Source organism: Ptychodera flava, assembly GCF_041260155.1.
Source record: "Ptychodera flava strain L36383 chromosome 23 unlocalized genomic scaffold, AS_Pfla_20210202 Scaffold_23__1_contigs__length_28996876_pilon, whole genome shotgun sequence".
In the NCBI taxonomy this organism is placed as follows: domain Eukaryota; kingdom Metazoa; phylum Hemichordata; class Enteropneusta; family Ptychoderidae; genus Ptychodera; species Ptychodera flava.
Window position 1 is genome coordinate 18,053,237 of NW_027248277.1, and position 27,742 is coordinate 18,080,978.

The following is a 27,742-nucleotide window of genomic DNA, read 5'->3' on the forward strand; positions in this document are numbered from 1 at the left end:
CAGGGAAAAGCGTCATTAGGAAATTTACGTCAGTAGGCTCAGCGAAAGAGTAGAAACGGAATAGAAATAATACCAGTAACGAGATGCGCTTTTGTAGTTTGTCTTTTTGGAACGTATTATTTTGGATTGACCCTCTAGATGAACTCATTAGCGTGTTTATTTTGATGCCATTTCCGCCGTTTGATGACAGCGTCCTTCATGGATTCCGTCACCAGTGTTTACGTCAATGAAAGAAAACGACCCTTCAACCGCATCGGTAAAGTTTTACCAAAGTTTCAGCTCCATGATACGCAGTGTTAGATTTTGTTGGTTGGAGGGTTTCCCCGAGAACAGTGACGTGAAAAGAATGGTCTAAGTTAGTAATGGGGGCACAGCAGTTTCGCGTTAGTTTTACTTCCATACAGTTTTCCTCGTTTAAAAAAGCTTAAGATGACAAATTAGCATTTGTAATATGAAAGACATATCAGAATTGTAAATTGAAGCTTACTGAATTTCAAATTTCCCATTTTTATTTTCCTTTTTCTTTGAGCAAGTCGTCGATCCACTCCTCATACTTGTAGCAAAGCTACCCTGCAAAGTAATGGTACGGTCCAGGTCGAACTGGAAATTTCCCTGGCACTTATTAATATTCAATTTGTTCACGTGAAGGTTATGAAGATTGGCCAATCAGAAACAAGCACTGCAACTAATTTAAATAAAACTCGCGTGATAGTTCTAGTCATCACATTCTAACATAAAGCTGAATATTTCCACTCATCGGTCTCTTTCAGACGGTACGAGTCCCTGCCAACAAACATCTGTAGTATATTCCGGGATTTTCTGCAACAATTTCGAACCAAAATGTCTGAAGGAAGAGTAATTAATTTTGCACCGGGCCCGGCCAAACTCCCTGAAGCTGTAAGTACAATTTCACTGTAATTTTTTCGGATATTTCCCAAAAATTTGTGATCGTACACGCGTGCATGGGTCCGTATGCAGGTACGTACCGACTCATGTATGTCTACGATACGTGCCGGCGTGTGATTGTATTGTGAATACAACATAAATCGGGTTATCATACTGTAGTGTAGAGGTAAAAGACAGATAGGGCTCGATGTTCGACAATGTGCTCTGCTGACCACGAAAGTCCGGTGCGGCATGCTCGTGTACGTGATGAGACGGTTACCGGCGCGGCGTAGACATCGATCCGCTCAGCTGTTCAACAAAGACGCGCCCTTTTCTTCCGAGTCATTCATTGAATTATGCACTCGTACGTTACTGGCATCGCCAAGTTAGTGTGTATCTGGCGACCATGGCAATAATGTGGTAATGTTTTTAGACTGTTGCTGTTTTTTTGCCGCTGTAAAAGTATAGGCAGAAGTCCATTTATTATTTTCTACAACACTTATTCGATCTGATGGTAGATAACATTGACAAAGATGTGGAAAGTTGCTGTGTGGTTAGTTGGCAACGCACCAACAATATGACAGTTATTCAATGTTGTAGGGGACGCCGTATTTCGCGGGAAATCCGTACAATGGTAGTAATTTAGAAAGGCGACTCGGGTTTTCTATATCCAGTCGGTGGAGTTAGTTAGGAAAAAACTTAGAAAAACAAGAACTGAAGCCAGGATTGTTTACTGTTTCTGTGAGGCGTGACGCTGACCGACCGGTTTGTTGGTGTACTTGTGTAGTGCAGTACCAGTACGGCAGTAGTTGTCCGGTAATTTTGTTTCACACAAGCAGCTGGTGATAATTATTGATCTCCCCTCAATCGTCGGTCCATCCCAGGATTGTCGGCATGGGGACGTTCGGATGAAAACAGACCTCATTTTAGACCCTGGTGACAAAATCGAGGGACAATATTTCCTCGTCCTGTTGTTTCAGTCGAGTTTGGCTTCCCTATGCCAATGGCTTCCCTGTTGACATTTCCATATTATGCGAAGTGAACGTGGAAGGCAGTATTGCATCAGCCTTCATAGCGCTGGCACTTATATCTGCATATCCAGTCACCAGGGCCAGACAAATATAAATACAGACAAAACACACAGCTGTATTTGTGAAATCATCAGACGACATGATACGGATTAAATATTCTTAAATATTATCTTATATGATCGGAAGTTACGATAGTATGTAGACATTTATCAGATATAAAATGATAAAATAAGAACTCAAATATTTAAATGTAACTAAAATGAAGGTTTAAGGTTTTGATGTAGTGTTTGTATGGGAGATGCTTTTTCAGACCTTGTTGAAGAGGGTGTCAAAGATAGAGAAAGATGTATGGACAGTAAAAACCGTCAATCAGACAGATCCAGACCCAAACTGCACATCTGCCAGGTAGTATGTGTCCTCGCAAATTTTGTGTCCTGGCCTTTAAATATCATCCCCATGGAGTTGCTGTATGCCACCAGCTATCTGGCTTCTCAAATTTTCAGTATCCTATTGTCCTGATGATATTTAAATATTGCATTGAATTATGTTTATCTTGAATCTGCCAAGATTTGTGATTGGGCTCCAATAAGATTGGAAACAATAGTTGCTAAGCAATGTTTGGGTGATTATCAACCCAACTTTGACATTCATTAATTTTCATTGACTATAATATGTATGTGTGCATATGAAGCATTTTCTTGTGGTCTTATCTAAGCCCAGACAGTCCCTGATTGCTTTTCAGATTTGAAGATTCAGAGAGTTTGGGAGAAGTGGTTACTTTTCACGTGGCTAAGTTTGGGAAAATTTGGTTTAATAAGAAGAAAGAAAGGGAAAAAACTTTAATATTGACCTTTAATATTGACTATTTAATGCAAGTTTTGGAAAATTCTCTCCCAACCATCATAAGCCAGGTGATATGTTTATTACCGAGCTAATGTTTAATATCAAAAAGTATCAAAAAACCTTGACTTGCTGAGACTTTAAATGGAAAATCTAAAAACAATGACCTTTTGTAAAGTTCAAAAGTTCTTTTAAGGTGCCTGATAGCAGATTGCCATTCTTTTAATATGTGTAAAAAAGGGCAAAATTCGTTTGTTCCTTGCCATAAATGTCTGTACATTGTGGAAAAACAGAAATTTTCTTCTTGAAAGAAACCAGGGGAAGGGGGGTTAGCCCAGGGACAACTTCCGGTCTGTCTGCATACCTGTAAAAAAAGCAAAAAAATTGTGAAACTTGCAGAAATGTTAGTCAACAAAGCCAGTACATTTCAGCACTGTTTCTGTTTTTGATGCAAAATATAGAACTTCATGATGATATTTTTCATGAAAGTTCAGCATTTATTTTTACGTGTTTTACTTCCATGTCACGGAAAGTAGAGCATTGGTAGGCGTCTCATAGTACAACCCTGGTAAAAGCAAGTCAATGTGAATGGAAATTTAGTTGCCCACGAAAAGTAACAAAAACTCTGAAATTCATATGATTTCATCATGCTTCAACCTTTTTTTGTTTGTACACTAGTTTTCTATCATTTCTACTTTAAGTTTGTTCGTGAACATGGTTTTAAACTCCTTTGTGAATGGGTTTCCACACTTGGAAATTTCCGTACCAATGATGCATGTTGAACTGGTGACCTTAGGTAGTCTGGAATTCTAGCATTTAATCTTGCGACGGAAAAACAAATATTTCTGCTAGTATTTTAACCTGATTAGTATAATACCGAATTTAGATTCAAATTTTGTTTAAAAAAAAGCATACATTTTTGTCCAAATTTTACTTCTTTGTCATGTGGAAATTTCCGTACAGCAGTTTAGTCTGGAGTGTACACTTTGTTAAAGCACTGACATTAGCATAAATTAACATGTGACATTAGAAAAACCCGGATTTTGCTGAGACAGTAGTGTGTGCAGTGCAAATTTTTTCTGGATATTTGCTAAAAATGTTGGTTTAGGGAAAAATTGTCACTTTTTGGCTAGCAAAAATGGGATAATTCTTATCGGCAAATCTTTGGAAGTTTCCATGCAGTGCATGAGGTGACGTGGTGGAATATTGATTTGAATAAATTAACATTCAAAATGAAGCCCTAGGTGCGCGGGATAAATCCATCAAATCTCATTACTGTGCGTAGAGAATCTTCAACATCGAAATCACGGAATGTCAAGTTTACTCTTTGGAATGCCCGCTCTGCAGAAAATAAGTTACAATCTGTTTCTGACTCCCTACTACATTACCGAACTGACGTCTTTGCGTTGACTGAAACATGGTTCAAAGATTCTGATGGTAGCATTGTATCGCGTTTTTCATCATTTCTTACTGGTTACACTCTATATCATGTGCCGCGCCTAAACAAGAAGGGAGGAGGTGTAGCTATTATTCATAGATCAAATTTGAAGTTTACTCCCAACAAGACTATGCCCTTCAAGTCTTTTAATGTCATCGACGGCAACCTCATCTTTTCGTCATCCCTGATTCGACTAATCGTTGTCTATCGTCCACCAAAGGGTTCTCTTAACGACTTTCTCTATGAATTTGCTGACTTATTGGAGAGTGTGATTTACTCACAAGGGAGGTTGATTATTTTTGGAGATTTTAACATTCATGTGGACAATCCTGCTAATGCTGGTTCTGTAAAGTTTGTTGATCTACTTGACTCTCTTGGCTTGACACAACTCGTAATTGGTCCAACACATTCTAAAGGCCACACCCTAGATCTGATTATCACCAGGGCAGCTGACCCATGCGCTACCGATATAGAATCTGATTGGCTCTTACCATCCGACCATGCCTCTCTTCATTTTTCCGTGGCGTTTACGCGACCCCGTCTGCTGAAAACTACCAGGTCTTCTCGAAATCTTGCAAATATAAATGTAAGTGATCTTCAACAGAAAATCAAGTCATCGATGCAATCGATCACGTCTGAAATTTGCTGCAGTCCGACTGATCTTGTCAATGCTTATAACAGTGCTTTAACCTCAGTTATTGATGAACTTGCTCCAGTCGTGAAAAAACAATTCTTAGATAAAGTGCGGGCTCCGTGGTTCACAGTAGAACTGATTGAGTCACGTCAAAATCTGCGCCAATTGGAGAGACGATGGAGAAAATCCGGACTTGTGGTTCATGAACAAATCTTCAAATCAGCCAGAAGTGAATATACAGTTAAACTTCGTAATGCACACGCGACCTACCATCGTGATCGTATTGTTGGCGCTGACACCAAAAGCCTTTTTCGCATCATCGATAGTATCACTGGCACAAAAGGCGCCCTGTCTTCGATCGTCCCGGACTTTGATCCATCCACCTTGCCGGACACCTTTGTCAAGTTCTTTCGCGCAAAGATTTTAAAGATCCGTGAGACTTTACTTTATGTTCAACCGACTGATCCTGTCATTAATTCAAGCTTCAGTTTGAGTTCCTTTGATCCACTGACTGTTGAACACGTTGAAAAGCTTATTCATTCTCTACCAGCAAAATCCTCAAAGTTAGATCCCATACCTACGATATTGATTAAGCAGTGCTTGCATCAAGTTGCTCCCACTGTTACACTTATAATTAATTCTTCGTTTGCGACAGGTGAATTCCCTCATTCATGTAAATCTGCAATTGTACGTCCACTTTTAAAGAAGCCTGGTCTTGATAAGAATTCTCTTAACAACTACAGACCAGTTTCTAATTTAACAGTTATTTCCAAATTAATTGAAAAAGCGGCTCTTCTTCAAATTAATTCATATTTATGTGATAATAATTTATATGCGAAGTGTCAGTCTGCTTACCGAGAGGGTCACAGCACTGAAATGCTCTCCTTCGAGTGCACAATGATGTGCTGCGTGCTCTAGATCGGCGAAGTGATGTCATTTTAATTCTCTTGGATCTTTCTGCTGCTTTTGACACCATCGACCATAACATTTTAATACACAGGTTACGTTGCAGGTTCAGAATTGATGGTAGTGTTTTACAATGGATCATTTCCTATCTAAGTGACAGGACAATGAGGGTGTGTGTTGGGTCGGTGGTGTCAACAGCACAGTCGCTTGACTGTGGTGTTCCTCAGGGATCTGTCATTGGACCTGTGCTTTTTAGTTTGTATACAGCACCCCTCGAGGACATCATAGAAAAGCATGGTTTAGAATCCATGTTCTATGCTGACGACTCCCAACTGTACATTACTTGCTCCCGTGTTTCCACACCAACAGCTAAAATTGAGAACTGTATCGAAGAAATCAGACAGTGGATGTCTGCCAACTTGTTGGCTCTGAATGATGGCAAGACTGAGGTGATTAGATTCTCGTCGAAATTTAGTGATGGAGGTCAACCACGTGCTTGTGATCTGCGGGTTGGGGGAGTTAGCGTTCATTCATCCCCAGTAGTTCGTGATCTTGGTGTTACACTTGATGCAACAGCATCTATGTCAGCTCATATCACAAATTTATGTAAGTCTGCTTCATTTGCTTTATGGAAAATTGGAAAAATCCGTAATCTTCTTGATACAAGTTCTGCAGAAAAATTAGTACATGCGTTGTTACATCAAGACTCGATTACTGTAATAGTTTAATGTTTGGCCTTCCTAATTATCAAATTAGGAAGTTACAACTGATACAAAATTCAGCTGCGCGTCTAGTACTAAAAATAAAGAAAGCAGATCCCATTCAACCAGTACTACGTAGTTTACACTGGCTACCTATTTATAAGCGAACAGAATTTAAAATTTTATGCTTAACGTACAAGGCTTTAAACGATACGGCGCCGAGATACATAAAAGAGCTTGTATGCGTTCGTAATTTGGGGCGCTCTCTTCGGTCGACTGCTGATGGTGCAGCGATCAGTTTACACCAGCCGATCGCTAACACTGTGTTTTACGGTGATAGGTCGTTTTCTGTTTGTGCTCCGCGGCTGTGGAACAGGCTGCCATCGAAACTCCGATGTGTTGATAATTTTAACGTTTTTAAGTCTCATTTAAAAACTTACCTTTTTAAAGAGAGTTACTTGTGTGATTTTTAACCATTTCCATTGCTCTATTTTTATACTGAAATGTAATGCGCCTTGAGATGTCTTTTACATGGAAGGCGTTTTTAAAGCAATAAATATTATTATTATTATTATTAGGTGTGTTTTGGAGACAGCTAGACAAAATGTCTGGGTTTTATATCCGTTATAGCAAATTTCTCAATGTATTTTGCTTTAATTCTTGAAAAAAATATGAAAAAGTGCACTTTTGTATAGGAATTTAAGTAGTTTGGTGTAGTGAGTTGGTTGTCAAAAGTTGCAAGGACAGATTACAGTTTTTTATGTTGATCAAGGGAGTTTTACAAAAGCGTTTGAATTGCTGTCTCATGTTTGAAACTGGTCTTTACACCTATGGAATTTTATTTTGCAAAATGAAAAAGTAATGTTAATCGTAATTGCTATTGCGTTCCAGTGTTTATAATTATTTTCTTTGCATCATTGCAGCTTAGTCATGTATATTCATGTTTAGCCTGAAATGATACTAATGGGTTCAAGTATTTGGACTTTTTCGCCAAACAAAACAGTGGAAGGTCTTTTTTGACTCTTTTTTTGCGAGCAAATAAGATCATGCGACAAGACGAACGTTGATGTATTTTGCTTTTGTGTTGATGAACAGTGTGTAAAGAAACACTAGCAGGTGAGATGTCTGTCTGATCACGCTCTGTCTGGTGATATTGTAGAAAATTCTCACAAATTATGAGTCCGTTATTTTATTTTTAACTTGCGTAGACAGGGGAATGATAAGACTAAATAGATAAGTACCTTTTTTTACTCCTTTCTGGATGTAAATATGGCAATTGTGAACTGATTTATGTATTTTCATTGGCAACAATAAATTAGCTGTAATAGATATGAATCAGTATTGAGAATGCAGCTGTAATCGATCTGAATCAGTATTTAGAATGGTGTGATCATGATAAGACAATGGCAAAATTTCACAGTATTTGTCAGATCTACTATAAGGATTGAAAATTGTTCCATTGTCTTTTATTATCTTGACGGTGATATTAATACACTGGTAGCTAATCGGAAATTTCAAGAAAAGTATGCAGAAATGTCTTTATTGTAATCTTTGCATGTCATAGATATGTGATAACTTGTCATACATGTCAAATGTTTTAAAATCTGTGTTCATGACATTTGAAATTCAACTGATAAAGCTCTTGTTTTAAAGAATTGTGAATCTTGTCAAACCAAGTTCATGGTATTTTTTTTGCCGAGTTATTAAGCCAAAAAGGTCAGGTTATACGATGTATGATGATGTCATCACCTCTTTGTACTAACTGAGGATCAACAATAGAAGTATATTATCTTCCAAAGTGTCAGTTGTGCTGAATTGAATTGAGCTTCCTTTGATGATTCAAATAACTTTAACTTATTAAAAGTCAAAATTTAGCCGAAAGTGAACTTCCAAAAAGTTGGACTTTGGGATCATTTCCTATCTTGAAGACTTGATAGACATACTGATACTGTAGTGCTGGAATTAGTTCCAGTGTAATCTTTCTTTGTTTGATTATCAGGTATCACTTTTTGCATTGTCATGCTGATTAGGCCACTCTTATGAAACCACAGCCTAACTGCATTTATATGTAGGCCCCCTGAACTTCATTCATATGTACAGTGCACAATACAGTTACAGAACACCTTGGCACCATTGTCATGACCTCCCAACTTCCATTGTTAATCCTGAACCATACACAGACCTGGTACCTGGAAAATGAACAACTGGTTGCATGCATGTCTATGACATCCATGCATTCTGTAGTTTTGTTTCCATGCCATTTTCACCCAGAAATGAATTTTTCATGGGGTCTCTGTCCTTCCAGGGTAATGTGTTGACATGTGATCAGACGTAATGATAGAGGTATTGAATTCCAATATAAATGGTCTGAAAATTACTTATCATGGAACAGCTTGCTATAACAGGAAATGGATAAACTGTTTTCCTGCCAGACAAGTACATGTATTCCTTTCCCATCTGCCAAATCAGTAAAAGAACAATATTTAGTCAAAATCAGATATACTTTCACCCACTTGGCATGGTAAGTTATTGAAGCTTTAGTATGTAAAATGTTTACAGTATCTGTGTTTTCAGGGGCCTTAAAATGTTCAATTTTATGTTAAAATGGACAGTATTGGACCTGTCATGCTTCACATCTTGACCCTAAGGTGAAATATGAACTTGGCAAGGTACATGTAAGGGTTCAAGGGGGAAAGGTTCCAATTTCAAAATATTTACTGCAAAATAATTTCACCACAGAATGAAAAATTGTATGATGTGAAAAGTGGAAAGGTGTTTATTTTGAGAAACAATCATGTATTATCAGACATACAATGTAATATATAGAGTAAAAGTGGTACATGGACAGTATCAATTGGCTACAAGTTGATATGTTTTTGTTTTACTTGTTGTTTTCAGGTTCTTCAGCGGGCTCAGAAAGAAATGCTTAACTACAAGAACACAGGGGTCAGCGTAATGGGTGAGTAGTTAGTATTGGAAAGGAATGTAATATCTTTCAGCACCATCCATTGGTGCCCATCCATTGTTGTATACACCTATTAATTTCTAAAGGACGGATTGACCTATTTACAGGGAAATCGGGGTGTGGGGGTGGTGCGTAGATTACAAAGGGCTGTGAAATTTCAAAGCTTTCTACTTTGACTCTTTAAGTCATCACTCCTTTTAACCCGTACACAGGTCCACACTTGCCGCTGATAAGGAATGGCTTGGGGCAAACTTCAAACTGACAGCCCAAACTTGAAATTAAAGTTAAAATAGCCAGGGCTAGTTGTAATGACACACTTTCTTCATATCGATTTGACTGTCCTCCATGCTTGCAACAGATTTTATCAAATCCCAGAGCATTTCTGTAAGCCAAGGAAATTGCCAAAAAATGTTCACATATTGCACCTATGTACTGTAATTAGTATATGCCGTGTTCCAATTCTCTAACAACATTTTTTTTTTCTGTTTCCTTTCTGCAGAACTAAGCCACAGATCAGCAGACTTTGCAAAGATTATGACGATGACAGAAGCCAATCTCAGAGACTTAATGTAAGTTTTTTAATGTGCAGAATCCATTATTGAAATGCATTTCACTAAGACGCTGTACACAGGAATGTAAATTACCACAAACCATAATAGGAAATCGTTTCTATGGAAAATTTAAAATCATAACAAGCGCAAAAATCAATATTGTAGCACTAATAACAGTTGTTATGCTATGATTTTTTTTTCCTTTTTGAAAAAAATCAATTTTACCTATCCTGTTGCCATGGTGACATCAGGATAACTATAAACTGTACACTTCGATTTACCTGTCCGGTTTCCATGGTGACATGCATGACAACTTTTAAATTTTATGCTTTGATTCCAGCAATAATTACGAAGGATTCTGGCCAAGCACCTGTATAAAGCACATCTCTGGCAATGGAGCATTCCTTTCTAGAATTACATGTGGCACTTGGCTAAGTATACCTGGTATCACAGGTTCAGTGACACATTGAAGTGCCGATGTAAACCACTGGAAAAATACCCGCATTGAACAGAAAATGAGTGGGTATTTGTGATTAGCTTTTACATAGTTGGCAAAACTTTCGGATTCACATCTTGAATATGATTAGCATGAGGACTTTACCAGGTGGTCATTTCCACTGGAAAAATACCCGCATAACACAGAAAATAAGCAAAATGAGTCGGTATTTGTGATTAGCTTGTACATAATAGACAAGATTTCCGGATTCACTTTTCAAAGCCAAGCACCTGTATTTATAAAGTGCATCTCTGGCAATACAGTATTCCCCTTTTGAATTCTATGTTGTGTGTGGCTATGTATACCTGGTATCACTAAGTTCAGTGACACATTGAAGTCTGGATGTAAACCACTGGGAAAATACCCGCATTACACAGAAAAGAAGTTGGTATTTGTGATTAGCTTGTATAATGGTTCTACTCCGGAATAAAAAGGACGCGATGCGTACGCCGTTCTACATACTTAGAACGCCCAAATAATCACATGATGCCGGTACAAACAAACCCACATGTGTACTGAACGCGTATGGAAATACACGTACGTCTGTGCGCGTTTGCGCACATGGCTTTGTTTGTACCGTGGTCGATTCGAATTCCGGGTTTGGCTTGTATAATTGACAAGATTTCCGATTCACAGTTCACAGCCAATCACCTGTATTTATAAAGTGCATTCTCTGGCAATAGAGTAAATTCCCCTTTTGAATTCTATGTTGTGTGTGGCTATGTATACCTGGTATCACTAGGTTCAGTGACACATTGAAGTCTGGATGTAAACCACTGGGAAAATACCCGCATTACACAGAAAATGAGCGGGTATTTGTGATTAGGTTTTACATAATTGACAAGACTTCCGGATTCATATCTTGACTATGATTGGCACAAGGACCTTACCAGGTGGTCATTTCCCACCAGTGACTTGAGGCTAGTTTTAGGAAATCCATAATATCCATAATATGGGGGGTGGGATAACCATCATATATCAACACAATTTGTTCCACAAGGGCATACAAATCATTAGTGTGTTTTATGTATATCATATCGTAATAGGACAAGACTGAAGTATAAAGGCGTAAAAACGGTTTGTCAGCCACCAAGGTTTGGTAATAACCAGAAGGTGTCTGTGAAAGTCTGCCAACTAAAATGAACAAGTCGCTCGTAGTGAACAAAATGAGGGTGTTTTATTTAGTTCTGTTGAATAAACTGGTTTACAAAGTGACACATTACTTTAAATTTACAGGAAATTGTGCGAGTAGTGTGCACATTGCCGATAAAAGGGATTTATTGATACTATTGTATGAAACGCACAAGACTTTGATTTTATACAAGAACAGCGGGTGTGGATATTGGGTTCTTTACTGTGTTTAGATAAATAGGATCTGTCTCTGGGTGTGGCTTGCACTCTAGAAATCTATGACAAACCATTTAGAAATGATTTTCTCAATATTTATTCCACTGTAACAATAAGAGCAAAAATGTATGTACATGTTTGTTGGCAATGTCTTTGACAATTATTGCCCGCATTTTAAATACAAATCAGACCACTTTGAGTAGCTAATGCTGCCAATCATAAAAAAATGTGATTCTGAAGAATATTTGATGGATTTTTAGCGTCTGAAGTTTTATTGTGAAATATGTCTGACTGACAGGCATTGATAATGCTCACAGCCGGACTTGTAGAAAATTGGATTTTCTTCAGGGCAAGTGAAAATAGTTATTACTTGTGCGATGGACAAGTTTTGTTTTTCCACAATAGCTGTGCTACATTGCTGACAGAAGACTCTGAGAAACCTTTGTGAGAACTACTGAAATTTCATTGAAAATTGAAATTTGAAATTTTAATGCTCTATGCTCAACTCAATTTATATGAAAATTTTATGGCGTGATTATGTTAAAATTCTAATAGTGTTAGAGTAACAGAAATTACCTACAGCAGAAGTGAAATTTAAAATTTTCTCTGTTCTTAGTAATGTGAATCCAATGAATATTTCAAGGCCTTTTTGACCCTCAATTTTTATTGCCTTTATGAAATATAACCAAGACAATTTTTTTCAGGTCCAAACTTTTTTCAGATTTTCCTAAAAATTTTGACCAAAAACTGGACTGTATGCAATTTGCTGTCCATTTGGTCCAAAATTTTCAAAAGAATTACAGAAAAATTCATAAAAATTGGTAAAATGTTGCACTAAAATTTTGGTGTCTGAATAATTGTCCAGAGTGACTTTGACAAATTTGATGTCGTTCTTATTTTGCAGAGCTATTCCTGAAAACTACAAAATCCTCTTCCTTCAAGGAGGTGGCACCGGTCAGTTTGCTGCCACTGCCCTCAATCTCATGAACCTCAAGAAAGGCCAGTGTGCAGACTACGTTGTCACCGGAACGTGGTCAGCCAAGGCGGCCAAAGAAGCAGAGAAGTACGGCAAAGTCAACAGGGTTTTACCAAAGACAAGCAAATACACAAGTAAGTCAATAGCATGCTCGTTTTCACATTCCGGAAGTGTGCTAGATTTCAGTACACCAGACATAGGTGGGGCTGATCAACCTTTTGGTTGTAAGCTGTGGTTTTAGAATGCATTTTGATTATTGACAAACTTGTAGAAAGACCAATGGTCCGCTCCGTTGGGGATGTGTTAAATTGTCATGCACAGTTTTCAAATTTCTTTGAGACTAGTCTTGGCAACTGCCTGTACTGTACTATGTAAATTTTTCTGACGCCTGAACAACACTTGTGAGTTTTGGCTGTGTCTAGCTGGCTTTTAGGGCAAACTGGTCATACAACTCACAAGCATACCCACAACTCCATATGCAAGTAGTGTGAGTTTCATTCAGCCCCGCTGCTTTGCACATTTTGGTTTGACCTACCTATTTCACAATATGGTTTGGTCCAACTCCATTGCTGTAAATGGCACTTTTGGTCCGACATACAGAGAAAATATGATGTAGGGACAATCCATGTAGATTGGTACAGTGAAAAGATTTTAGAACGACAGTATAGTCTATGCTCAAAGTCTTTCACCCCATTTGCATGATATAGGTCCAGCCACCTATTGAAAACAGTGGGAATGTATTAAAGTATGGGTGATGTATGTTTAAAAAGATCCATCTTTCATTCACCGATATGCACCTGGACAGAAAACAGCGGTGCTGTTAGTTTTAAATAAATACTTTGGACATCCAGGTGTGTTGGGAGACTTTTCAATTAAACACAAAGTCAGCCACCCTGATTACTATTTGGTAAAATTAGAAATTTCCATTACCCAAGGGGTAAAAAAGTCCACAGCCTTGCTATGGGAATAATATCATTTCCATTGCGTAGTCCGTTAAAATGTCACAGGTGATAGATCACAGACTCTGCTGGTACGCGGAGTGTCCTAAGGGAGTAAGGATGAACGTTTTACTCCCACAGAAATTGCTAAATTGATCATTTTACGTCTGATGTATGGAGTTAATGGCGCGTTAACGTTGATATTGCCGTAAAAGTTATCAAATTTGCCAGGCAGAGGTGTTTTCATCTGTTTGACAGAAGAAAATACGAGATGCGTACCTGTAATTGTTGGAATGTCTTTTCATTAAAAATTTCTGAAAGAGTGAAACAGCAGGAAAAGATGTTAAATTTGTGTCGGTCTAGTGACCGGAGAAAAACTATGCTTTCAGAGTGAATTGCTTTGAGCATAAAGCTGCCTTCCACACACTACATTCTTTGTTGTGTTCCTATCAAATCATGCTTCTCGGTGTATTCATTTTCATTCTGTTTACCGTTCCGTTATGATTGAACGTCCCTTTCAAGTTACCACAAAGGAAAGTGGGGGAAAAAAGTATAATTTAATTGGATTTGAATCACCTTGAAATTTGACCTTAGAAAAATTTGTGTTGGTGGTAATTTATCACGGTGAATTGAAATTGTCAGTTAATAAAAGCCAACAATGTATTTACAATTAAAATGCATCTGCGGTTTAATTATATGCGGTGTGCTTTTGAAATCTCTCCTGTTTACTGTGAGTAAATCTAATATCGTCATTATTGTTGCGGCTCAGGGGCGTTTGTCCTAGAAAAATTGCGGATGAGTGACGGAGTTGATCTCGGAGAATTGATCTCAGTGGGACAGTATTCTCAGACATCTTGGTTTGACGAGGTGGATACCTCAATAAATGAAATGCTTAGTCTTTGGAAAAAGAGAAGGTAGTTCTGTTGCCCGATATTTGGTTCGCCATATTCCTTGCTTCAGTTCCAATGATTGTCTTCAAAATTCTACGATATATGGTCATATATTTTCATATTACAAAAATGGGATTTTAAAAAGATTCCAGTATGTACTTCAAAGCTTGGAAAAACAGGAGTAGCCAGTTTACACAACAATGCATATTTTCTCGTCCTTTTGTCCTGAAAAAGTATTCTTTTGTACAGTTATATCAGTATATGAATAGATTGCTCAAAAAAAAACAGAGGGGTAGCGGGTTTTGATGGTATGAAGAAGAGAAGATAAAACATTGATGAAAATCTGTTTTGAGATATACTGATGATGTTGTTATGCAGTACGTAGTGGTTGTTCATTCTGTGCTGTCAAAAAGATTTTGAAAGTATTTGCGTATAAAAACTGGGGAATGTTTTCCTCAATCGATATAGTGGTTACGCCTGTACTTTTTCATTTGTAAAGTTAACGTTTTGATTACGACTTTTAGGCTTTATTTGAGAGGGAAGGGACAGTCAATAAAACAGTCCAACTTCAGCATTCTTAAGTAAATCAAATACATTCATGTTGATTTACAGACTTTCTGTCGTGTGTTAAATTGCCTCATTTTACGGAAATAAATGAGTTTGAAATAAGATACAGTCAAAATTCTCCACGGTTTCCTTTTGAAATTACCTTTTAATGGACAGGTGCATTTATGCCGACTCATGTTTGCCATTTCAAAAGTACCAGCCAATAATGGACTCAATAAATGTCTTTCCTGTTCCTAGGATATTTCCCCTCATTCAGCTCTCTCTGACAGAAATTTTCAAAAACCTCAGATAAAGAAATTTACATTTCAAGATTTATACTCAATGTTGTCTGGAGAAAAGCTTTTTCAGGAGGGTGGCGGTTTCCTGTATATGCCAACTGTAAACCGTATCTCTGCTTGTCTCATTTATTTGAAAAAACTAAGAAATTTCACCAGAATATCAAAGAGAGTAAAATTGGTCAATCAAAGAAAATTGAATGGTAATTTCCAGTACCTAGCAATTGCCCCATAGAATATTTCACTGGTGATGAGATTAAAGTTATATCGTATAACCTGTCGTGTTTTATTCTGCTACCCCTATTTTTGGCTCTGATTACTCCCTGAACAGAATGAGACCAAACAAAGTTTATAACTATGATCAGGATATGGCAAAATAGGCAAAATAAGGCAAAAACGAAAAGAAAGCTTTTCACTGATAGAGATATGGCGTGATATGAACAGATATTAGAGTAATTGACTTATTAAGTCCCAAGTGTGGTATGCTGGGTAATTTGCATACAATGGGTGCAGGAGGGGGTTGCATAAAGGGTGATCATGATGTTGGTAATGGGGTCATTTGACCTTTCATGGTTGTGCAGGTGGGTGCAGAGTGGACACAGGGATACTGAAATAATTTTAAGTAGCTTGGCTGGACAATCCTTTCTTATTGAAATTGTTGGCTATTGATAATAATGCAAATAAGCTGGACAAAGTTACAAAACTACAAGTAAAACTATTATCAACAAAACTTGTCTTTTGTAATGAAGATTTGACAGTGCCAATTTGCATAGAAAGCTTTTCAAATTGAAAAAATGTGTAATGTAAGTAGTTGTAAAGTAGGAAGATGAATGTGTGCAAATGAATGAATGGCTAAATTGAGTGACATAAACCAAGTGTTTGTTGCCGCAGGGTGTTTAAATTATTAATGAACATTGATGAAAGAGCTAATTAGTGTAATTTACATGTTGCATTGTTTTGTGTAAGGTATTTGCATAGAATGGGCTGGTGTTGAAATGCAGGGTTCTGAACAGAGCTGAGCTAAGGAGGAAAAAATAATTAATTTGGTTGAGTTTTTGACTTTTAGGAGATGATTAACCCTTTTAAGTGCTGTAATATTTCCCACCATATTTTAAGTTGACATTTTATTAATTTTATGAATTTTTCTGTAATTGATAGTTTTGAACCAAAAGGGACATCATATTTCATTCGTTGCAATTTTTATCAAAATTTTGGCACAAATCTGAAAAAAATTGGACAGGGATATGTTTTATAAAAGAGACTACATGTACAATGAAGTAATAATGTGTTAGGTTTTGTCAGGGAGTATTGATAACACAATCTAGGTGAAAAAAATATGTGCAATTTTTTTTCACCAAATATGTCTCATTTGAGGATATAAAAAACAGAAATGTTAAAATGTTAACAGGAACATCAAAAGATTGTAAAAATATCAGGAATGATTGTAGCCAAAGTGTCTGGTTAGGATATTTGCTGTATGTAACAGATCAGAAAATTTGATGATGCAATAACTGGCTGTGTGAATCTGAAAATACCAGCATATTGTTGACTCAGGCATGATACAAATACAGGCGTAATGATTGAACATTGTCGAAAAGGGAGTGTGTTCCTTGAGGGGCAACTTGCTCATGATGGAAATGATCTGGTGAAACTGTCTCAATTTACTGTCTTATACTTCCTTGAAGAAAATAAAATGTATTTTGGATAGAACTGATGAAAGATGTTGTAGAAGTTCTAGAAACACTGCAATAGATTGGGTTACATTTCACAATTACCGGAGTAAATTTACTCTACCTATGCCCTATATATTATGACGTTGAGGATCAAACCATCTTTCACAAGTTCCAATTGATGTGAAAAGTGATCTATTCAATGCCTATCAACAGTCCGAATATTGATGTTTGTTCTTAAACATCAAAATCGCATTAAGTGTATTGGAAGCCATTCTGAACGGAAATCACTCGTATATTCTGAGACGTAGTGAGTCAAATAACACTTTTCACGTGATTCATATGAGTGAAACGGGTATAAAATATTTTGTTTGATACAATTACTTTTTAAACTTCCAACATGTAGAAAAGATTAACCTTCAGGTATTAAAGCATGTGGTGATTTTAACATTTTGCATTGAAACATGTGTTGTTACCGAGTTTTGCATTGTCATGGTCCTGTTATCAGGAAGTGACGCTGAACAAACCATTATTTTGTCTATTTGAGACTTGTTGGGACAAGTGGTCTGGTTCAAGTTATTTCATTTAGTTCTAAAAGCCAGTTTTTGTATCTGCACATACTGAGTTGCATTTTAGTTTTGTTGGATAGGTGTTTTAACCTCCCTGTCTTCAGGAAAGATTGAACAGTTTAACCCTTTCACCACCATGGTTTGTCCCAAATACATGGTTTTCTATGGTAAAGTTGGAACTGTACACAGGGAACTGGGGGTGAAAGGGTTAACCAAGTATACATAGTCACTGACCAGGTACATGTATGTTTCCATACTATACTGTCTTTGAAAAAAGGATGAGAGTATTTCATTAAATTTTTTTTTTCGTGTTTCTGTGTTTCAGTGATTCCTCCACAAGACACATGGACAGTTAATCCAGACGCCTCCTACCTTTACTACTGTGCCAATGAGACAGTTCACGGTAAGCTTTCTGATACCTTGCTCTCTGCGCACACATAATCATGCTGTGTGCCCACATTCTCATGGGCATACACACACACAACACACATACACATATACACACACATACATACATACATACACATTCTGTTAAATTCCCTTGATTCCAAACACTCCCCTCCCCAAACACTTTACTCCCTCCTAACCCCCTTGAGTCTGTCTGACTCCCCTCCCTTTTGTCCCCCTCTGTCTCCTTCTGTCTGTCTGTCTCTCCCTCTCCCCACAGAAACAAAAACTATTCCAAACTTTAGTTCACTCACTTGAGATTTTCCAGCCTAATTACAGATTTCGTAATGCCTCAAGTTTTGCCAAACTATATTTTGGGAAGTCTATCGTACAGAGATGATAATAACAGATATTTGAAAGTTTTACATGTAAATAGCATGCTTATAGCAATTTGCAAAAAAATAAACCAGAACATCTAAAATGCGTCACGACATGGAAAAAAAATTGAATTGGGCACGCACCATATCGTCCAGGCAATCCGAACAAATCAAATTGGATTTCTTTTCCTCATATACATGCAAATGTGAGCATCCTTCAGAAACTCTGACGTCATGTCGGAAATCCCTGACTAAGATTCCTCAATCCGTCCTGGTTGTTAAGTCACCAATGCAGAGTTTATGGTGTGCAAATTTATTATATTAAAGCTTAAAATATAACAGTTGGAGACCCTATTTATTGAATCAAGGGCAATAGACGGAGTTTATTGCATTGCATTAAAAATCAATTTGTTGCAATAAACAGAAGTCAATTCTGTCTGTTCTGTGTGTGTCTTTAATATTCTGTCTTTTGATTGACAAGAGTTTGAGAAGAATTTTGAATGGTTTGGCCATCATCAAAGACTCGCCGATGTCCTTTTTCTGGGTATTTGTTGGATTGTCTCGGTTTATTAGTCTCTGTGCGTCATACAACTGGAAATGAATGAAACATAAGAAATCATTTCTTTGCTTTGCGTGCTTTGTCAACCACCTGGATTAAGGTAGTATGTGCCTCGAACGTGATAGAGTTCAACTTTTGCTCAAACTTTCGTTAAAGGCATCTTTCAACCATTTTCTTTCAAAATCAAGAATAAAAATGGAGGATCACTGCAAATTTTGGTACTAGAGAAACAAATAAGCCATGATATACCGATATTTGAAATTCAAAATGGCCGCCATTCCTATGTTAACTCAGTGTTTCCGTTAACGCAAAATCCTGCGTATTTTACGCAAAATTGTTCGGAAATACGCAAAAAAAATCATGACTGCGTAAACAAATACGCATTGAGAAATGCCGCCCAATGACACGACGTACTTGGCCCGCACTACATTGCCTGAACGTGGTTCAATGCAGGACAAAAATAGAACATATGCACCTGCTTGCAAGTGACATTTATCATGATATTGCAACATTTTAGACTTTAGCAGACCGCAGCACTTTATGCAACATTGTATTTCATCATCACAAAACGTCATGTCAATCAGTTCTGTACAGACAATGGCACTACAGATGCAAAATTTCGAGAATCGATTGAGTCTACGTTGTTGGTAACACCACGGTCCCTCACAATACAGTTAATGGTCATTACGTCGCATGTTATTTGGAAAGTGTTTACGGGTAACCATTTAGACTCTGTCGGGTTGCATTCTTGAGAGGTCCCGCTGGACTTTGAACAGTATCTGCTTTTTGTTGGCCCTTTGAAAACACTAATGTCGTAGTCAGGAGGTATTTTCTTCGAACATGAACTCATTGGGCTGCTCAACGATCATATCCGGGACATGCATCACGGCATGGCAAACGTTACGCGTTCAGCTACACCTTGAAGCCCCCAGGTTGTTGCTTTTTGTTAATAGAGCATGCGCATTACAGGAAACCCCCAAGTTCTACAGAAAAGACTGCCCAGCTCACTTCAGATACTGATTCCTATCGTACGCATTTTGAATACATTTTACGCAAATAAAAACTCAGTTGCGTAAAATCGTACGCAAGTTTTGAAATTGTAACGGAAACGCTGCCCTATGTTAACTCTATGAAAAAATATAAAATTTTTGAATTTTGAAAATCTAAGCCAATGAAAAGTTTTCTTACACCAAGAGCTTTAAAATGAACCCCCACAAGTGGTAGAACAGAAAAGAATTGTAAAGGTTTGAGAGTCCAAATATCTGTCCCCGAGGGACATTCTACCTTAAGATGAAAGGGTCTGTCAGAGGTGGTTCTCAGAAAGTGTCGTCACTGAAATGTGTTCACTACGTGATGTCAGCGCATGAAACACTTTGTAGATGGAAAGATACTTGTAAGTTCACTTGAAATGATATTGGAAGGTAGATAGATATAGTTATATAGTTATAACACGCTTGAAGAATTCAAAGTCAAGATTGTGGTGTAGATTGCACCGAAGTTCTGTACCTTAAGTAGGAGTACGTGGTAATGATGTGTTACAAGCAATCTGATAAGATGGTGTCCATCTACAAGGAAGTGTACGGTGTTTGTAGCGTCTTTGAAGAATGTGTGAGTGTGTAAAAAGGAACAGGGTGTTGGTGTTTGGCTGCAATTCAGAAGTCATCTTTTGCTGGCAGATTCGTAGGCTGCTTGTCGCGTTTGCAATTTGCAATTTTCGGAAAGTTGAAAAGGTTTGATTTGAAGTGGAGTCTCAATGCGCAGATGAGGTGACGGGTGAAAACTTGATCAGTAATGTGGTTATGCTCAGTTTGATAAGACGGTGGCAAGTGTCCACAAGTCGGCAGATAGATATTTGTGTCTCTCATTGAACACTGACGTGACTCAGTTGCAAGTGTTTTATCATGTTTTTCTGAAACGCTCCTTCAATCAAAACAAGTGATAAAATCACAGGAAAAACACAAAAAAGGGATGCTCTCACAGGTGAAGTCTGTCTGACATCATTTCTACGGAAACATGTAGTGAACAAAGATTGAAATATCACAAGTACTTTGTAGCATGCGTTCATTCAGTTTTGGCGTGTCTAGCTATATTGTGTGTGGTCCCATTAAGAATATGTATATCAGACTTCAATTCATATCACCTTTTCTTATCACTAACAGAAAACGTTTTGACAACAAATTTTCTTATCTGTGACTCTTTAAAGGCATTCTAAAATATTCATGAGGTGCATGTGCTGTGTTGAGGTAGAATTTGTTTGTAATATTCTCATCTTTTTTGTAGCTGTGTAACTTTCTGTTTTGTTGCACCTTGATGCTGAAATTAGTTTTTCCATTACTGTTTTGAAGGCCATGGTTGATTTGTTTTTCGACCACAATGATGGTGATTTCCTCTTTGAGAGTTGTGGATAGATGACTTTGAAGTAAGACCTGATCCATTTTATTGAAATTTGTCGATTAATCTGCCTCCATGACGGCGCCAAGCTAAGCCGTTGATCACCTGGAAGCTATTTAAAGCCAAATAAAAGGATTAGATTTCACTCACACCTAATCCATTTTGTGTTTTCAGTTTCGGATGGCCATTTAGAACACGTTGGCCACAGTCAGTGATTTGCCTGAATGAACACGCACGTACATCTTTGCAATGATACGTACACTGATATAAAAGTGTGTATTTATTCATCAAGTGATGAACAACGCCTGCTAATAGGCATGTTAATCTTTCAGTATGTTAATTAATTTTTTAAATCTCAATTTGTATTTTCCAGGCATTGAGTTCCCCTTCATACCAGAAAGCAATGGAGTCCCCATTGTATGCGACATGTCATCAAATATTCTCTCCAAACCATTCGATGTGACGAAGGTGAGTCAGAACCGATTGATGCTGACACTTTGTGAACCCTAAAATCGTCACAAACAAGCCTTCATATGTCAAATTTTGAGCTGAGGGTGATGCGGTGTGCTTGCTTAGAATGATAGGGTGCTCCAGCTTTATAGATGATTTCTTACAAAAAATTGTTTTTGGATATTTTGTGAGACATGTGTTGTATTAATGACTTCAAATCCATCACCTGTTTGGGGACACTTTGTTTTTCATTAAACTCAAGGTCGTGATATCAAGATTGTTTTAGACCGTTATCTAGCCTGTTTTCCAATGTTGCCATGGAAATTGAAATTCCAATTAAAAAGCAGTTCTGTTTTGTGTTTGGATAGATAAATTAGCCATCAGTGCCAATTTGATACTACCCTGCCAAGGAGAATGAAGTTTCTGTTTGGAATTACTAAATCCATTATGGCTTTTGTTTGCTTGGAGTGAAGTATTGCCTGCAGCTGTTGTGTTAACACATTCACTGAACAAAGACCCTTTCACCCCCAGTTCCCTGTATACAGGTCCAACTTTACCATAGAAAACAATGGGTTTGGGACAAACCATGGTGGTGAAAGGGTTAATGTCTTTTGGTGGATAGAAGTGAGAGTTAAGATAAGCCAAAGGTGAAACCAGGAATAAAGAGTGAACTATCGGAACCGATCGATTTTAGCAAAACTTGCATGACAAAACTGTTAGCTGAATAGCTGTATCTCATTATGCATGTATTATTAATCTTTTAAAAATTATCGAAAATGAGATACAACAGTAAATCATTTAAAAGCAGTTATTGATTTTGTGACAGACTCTCTTTGAACGGTTTTGTCAACCACTGTGGATGCCAGATGTACCGGTAGTTTTCAGCAGAGAATGAATTCTCTGGAATCGGTGGAAAGAAGGAGCTTTTGAATAAGACGCTGGTCATTACTTGTTATAGCTTTGTCAATGCCAGTGAATTTTGTGACGTCATACTCTCAGATAATTACAGATAATGTATCCGATTATCCAGCATTATGGCAGAAAGAATTTTTCTACATCTACATTCACAAGCATCACTAAAACTATAACATAACAGCAATAATGTACCCCCCTCATGCCCATAATGGATTCAACCTGACTTAATGTGCTTAGCTTCACCTCGCACATTATGTCGTGTAAAGTTTGCTTTTTGTCCAATATGGGGCCTGGAAGGGGTACATTATTGCTGAAATATTTCATTTTTGTTTTGTGACAAAACCGATCAGAAACGGGTCATTATGAGAAAATGAGTAATCATCAAAATGTCTCGAGAAAAAATATGAAAAGAAATTTAAAATTTGTAATGGTACTGAGAGATAACAGTGATGGCTGACGGCACTCACAATGCACAGAAGTGAAACAGGACACTCAATAATTCAGTGATATCTCTCATTTCAGTTTGGCGTTATCTACGCTGGAGCACAGAAAAACATTGGCTGTGCCGGTGTGACACTTGTCATAGTCCGTGAAGATCTCCTAGGTCATGCCATGCCTATCTGTCCAACAATCCTTGACTACAAAGCACAGGTTGAGGCCAACTCACTCTATAACACACCACCAGCATACAGGTATGTCCTTGCAAAGTAGATCTCTTTCAGCATCTGACACTGTCTTTCCTATCCCACAGCATTGGAATCCAGGTTGGCCATCAAAAAGTATCAGACGTAGAATTGGTTAGACCTGGAATTTGAATGGACCATTGTGTAGAGAAAATCATGTGTACTAACATGTGCAGAAATATGTGTATTTCCACATGCTGTACGTGTGTGTTGGTTTGTACCGCGATCACATGATCTCTTAGGTGTATGGTCTGTGGAACACATCACATCCATTTTATTCCAGATTAGAACCATTTTTCCTAATCAACACCTGTGGAATGTATCTGTGATGTTCTCTTAATGTATTCTTCTGCTGAACAAATTTCTTGTAGATGAAATTGACAACAGTGATTTCTGCGTGCTCAAAAATTTGTATCAGTTATCTACTTGAACAAATTGAGGGCACATTCACCGCCAGTCTTTCAGCTTCAGTTGTTTTCATGATGGTTTGATTTTGTCCCTATTTCAGTATCTACATCATGGGTCTTGTCTTTGAATGGCTCAAGGAACAAGGTGGCACTGACATCATGGAGGAAAGAAGTGCCATCAAAGCCAAGTCTATTTACGATGTCATCGATGAATCAAATAGCTTCTACTGGTAAGTTTGACCCTTTGAGCGCCAAAGTCAATTTTTGTTATACCCCAGTAAATTTTTTCCAGATTTTTGCCAAATGTTGATAAAATCCTGGAGCAAATGAAATGTGGTGTTCATTTGGTCCAGAAAGATCAAAAACATTACTGAAAAATTTATATAATTGGTAAAATTGTGCAGCAAAATTTTGGCGGGCAAAATTACAGCACTCAAAGGGTTAATACCTTCAATGAAATGATTCATAATTTTTAATTGAAATAAAAACTTTTTTTTTTGCAGCTGTCCAGTTGATCCCAGTGCACGTAGTAGAATGAATGTATGCTTCAGGATAGGAGGGCCCGATGGCGTCGACGAACTTGAAAAGAAATTCATCTCGGAGGCACAGAAGCGTAAAATGGTCTCAATAAAAGGACACAGGTAAGAACTGCCAATCATTTACAGATTTGTCTAGGACTTGACCCTAACTGTTTGACCCTTTCACTCAATGTTTTATTTAGGCCAAACCCATTTGTTATCAGTAGTAAGTGTAAACCTGTCTACAGAAAATCAGGGTGAACAGCCTGACTTTCTTTGTACACTGTGCTCTATTGTTTACCATGTCAGTCGATTCATGCATTGTTTAGCAAGAAACATGATTTTTCAAGTTCATTTTTGTTTTTATATGAATCTGATGTCTTTTTCTTTGCACAGTATTGTTGTAAGATAAATAATATGCCTTTCAAGCTAATACAAAGAACCATCCTGTTTTTTCATCCACATACTGGTAGAAATGAATTTTTAGTTATATAACTCCAAGTTGATTATACATTGCTCATTTCCTGTTACTATTAATGCAATTACCATTCCAACTCTTTTTTTCTCCATTCAATTTATTTCTATAGATCTGTTGGTGGAATTCGTGTCTCTCTGTACAATGCCATCACACTGGAGGAGACGTTTACTATGGCTCAATTTATGACTGAATTCCAGGCCAACTATCAGTAGAGAATGACTTCCAAAAGTTATATTTTGCTTTGCATATATCACAAACTTTGTAATAATAAGCCGTGATCTTGTTTGTTCTTTTCACATGGCTTTTCAAGCTTTGTAAGCACACAAACTTGCAATCCTGAGTTTTGGAAAAAAAATTGAAAATTAAATCATTTGCTTGAAAGTTTTTGTTGAACTTGAAAGAACTGTATTCTAGCACAGGGTGTTTCTTTCCCCAGTACATAATGGAATAACCTACTTTAAGGACTCTCTACCCAGGGTTATCTCATACTCCAGGAATATAAAGGGTAGGAAGCCTGTAGGCTTACAAAGATACTAGTATTTACAGCCGCTTCTGGTGTATTTTTTCCTCTTCAATATTCACAAAGTTTACCTCTTTTTTGGTTGAAAAGTTTTCCCTGCACTTAGACCTAGATCAATTTGTGAATTTAAATTGTAAATAAAGCAATCATAGAATGGGGCCTTGTAATAATCTATCTTTCCGATAAAACTTGATTTCTGATTCGTTCTTCAAAATGCAAGGCTTTTTGTAGTTGGCTCTTTAAAAGGAAGGGAGCCATTTAGCAGGCTTCTTTCATAAGATTACGTTCGGCTGGTCATTGAGTTGAAAGGAGTTTTCTGATTGGTTCCTTTCGAATAATGGCTATTTTATGCTCTCTGAAATTAAAAGCAGTTTTCTTGTTGGCTGTGTTAACACAAAGGAGCTTCCTGGTTGGCTCATCTCAGATAGAGGAGCTTTCTGGTGGCTCCTTTGAAAAGGTAGCTCTTGTCCTTTTTTTAAGGAGTTTCCTGATTGGCTAATTTCTCCATAGATCTGTTTTAGGATCTATTGTATTTCTGTAACGTAAGTATATTGCCTTTCTGCTTGGTATGCATTATATTTATTAATGTAGGGTCATTACTTTTACAATGTCACAGCTCTTGGCTTGTTTTATTTCAAGAATCTGCCCTCAAGTGTGTTCTGACGAAAAATTTAACCGTCAACTTGCAGACATGTTTAAAGAATAAGTGAAAACTGAACTGACCAATGAGGTGGCTGCTTACAAATTCAAATACAGGCAGGCTCATGAATTGGTCGAGCTCAGTGATCCTTTAAGGCCAAACCTGTGCTCTGATTTTAACCAATGAAATTTGCTTTGTCACTTGTGTGAGATGTTAACCTATTCCAACCGACAACTCTCCACCAAACTGAGAAGTGGGTTTATCAATTATTGAAATTTCCTAAAAAGCATGACTCCCCTCTGTCATTTATCAACCTCCCCAAGTTTCTTCAAATGAAATAACAGAGCATATACCTCAGCACTGGGGCATTCCATGATTCATTTTGTACGGGTGTAAGCAGGACGAAAGAGAACTGACTTTCCTTGTGACATTACTTTTGAAATGGGTTGTAAACGGCCAGTGAAATTTTTGCTAGGGTGTCTAACACATGGATAGTTATCGGGGACAAAGCTATAGAGAGAGATGCTAAGTTAACATTTAATTGCACATGGAGATCCCACACCATTCTATGATTTTCCTACTTTGTGTTATTGGTGACAGACAAGTCCGATATACTGAAATAAAAGAAGTTAAAAATTAATTTATGATGATCTCAGATTTTCATCTCACGCATTGAACATCGATGTTTTTATTCTGTTTAAATGTGACAAAAATCAACTGTCACACATTTCATTTGTATTTTCCTCTGCTTGAAAGTATTTGAGTTTTTGATGTAGTAGAGTGCACCATATTTTATTTCGTTACTGAAATATGTAAGGTCTAGTTTAATTGGTTAATTGCCAGGTGCACCGTGGTAATGAAATATAAGATATTTTCATCTGTTAAAAGCTTGCCATCACATATTATTTCCATGTCGATGTTGCAGATTAGCCGTTTTCTGTTGAACCATAGACAGTAGAAGTGAGATCTCACCTTCTGTCTATGGTTGAACTTGAATAGGAAGTTTATACGATGTGTAATTTGTGAGCCATTGAATGCTCACTTTGTCATCTGTGATCAACTATTGTGATTGGTCAGTCATTGAGAGTTCTGGTTTCTGATTGGTCAACTAGCTGCTACACCCTGCCTTTTGACCAATTAGGAGTTCTGTAACAGTTCAGAAGAAAAGAATAGAAGTAAAAGCTCATAGATTTCATTGAAGTTGTATGTTTTCTTGTACTGAAGTACTAATGTTATACAAACATATCCCTTTTGTATACCCAGCTTTTATTATTTGCGCAAACTTTATCATTTCATCCCAGACACATCTGATAGCTGTCCAGTAACCTTCTATGTGATTGGTTAACCATTATTGTAAGAGTTAATGTGATTGGCAGAAAGAGACTACACCTGGCAGATGAAAGGGAAGTCCCTTTTGTCTGATGTTTTTATTTGGAGATGTGATTACAATCCATCCATTGGTGTTACTGAAACTTTATCACTTTGTCTTTTGTTGCGCAATAAACCCTGTTATTGTTTTCTGAAATCTGATATGCATTTTGTGTTGATTGCTTTTTCCACAGACAAGTTCTCCTTGTCTATGCTTTCTCCACATTGCTATGATGTTGAGGGTGAGAGGAAAGCCAAAAATTAACGGGCGTGGCTTGCCGAGCCCATCAATTGGCTTTCCTATCGTCCGCGCCCATAAATAAACGTTAATGGTCATCGCGGAGTCTGTTATTAGTCCCCACGGACACCG

General features: G+C 37.4%; 2 protein-coding genes across 2 annotated transcripts in view; both read left to right on the forward strand.

Annotated features, from left to right (window-relative positions):
• The window catches only part of LOC139123539 (tripartite motif-containing protein 2-like), a 160,667-nt gene that overhangs the window by 30,856 nt on the left and 102,069 nt on the right, over nt 1-27,742 (forward strand). The window lies entirely within an intron of this gene.
• On the forward strand, nt 684-27,534 carry LOC139123541 (phosphoserine aminotransferase-like). Its single transcript, XM_070689712.1, has 10 exons — nt 684-897; nt 9,334-9,394; nt 9,900-9,969; nt 12,699-12,904; nt 18,005-18,082; nt 21,767-21,861; nt 23,281-23,450; nt 23,950-24,078; nt 24,352-24,489; nt 24,954-27,534. The coding sequence occupies exons 1-10, from the start codon at nt 841-843 to the stop codon at nt 25,054-25,056; spliced, it is 1,107 nt and encodes a 368-aa protein (XP_070545813.1). The 5' UTR covers nt 684-840; the 3' UTR covers nt 25,057-27,534.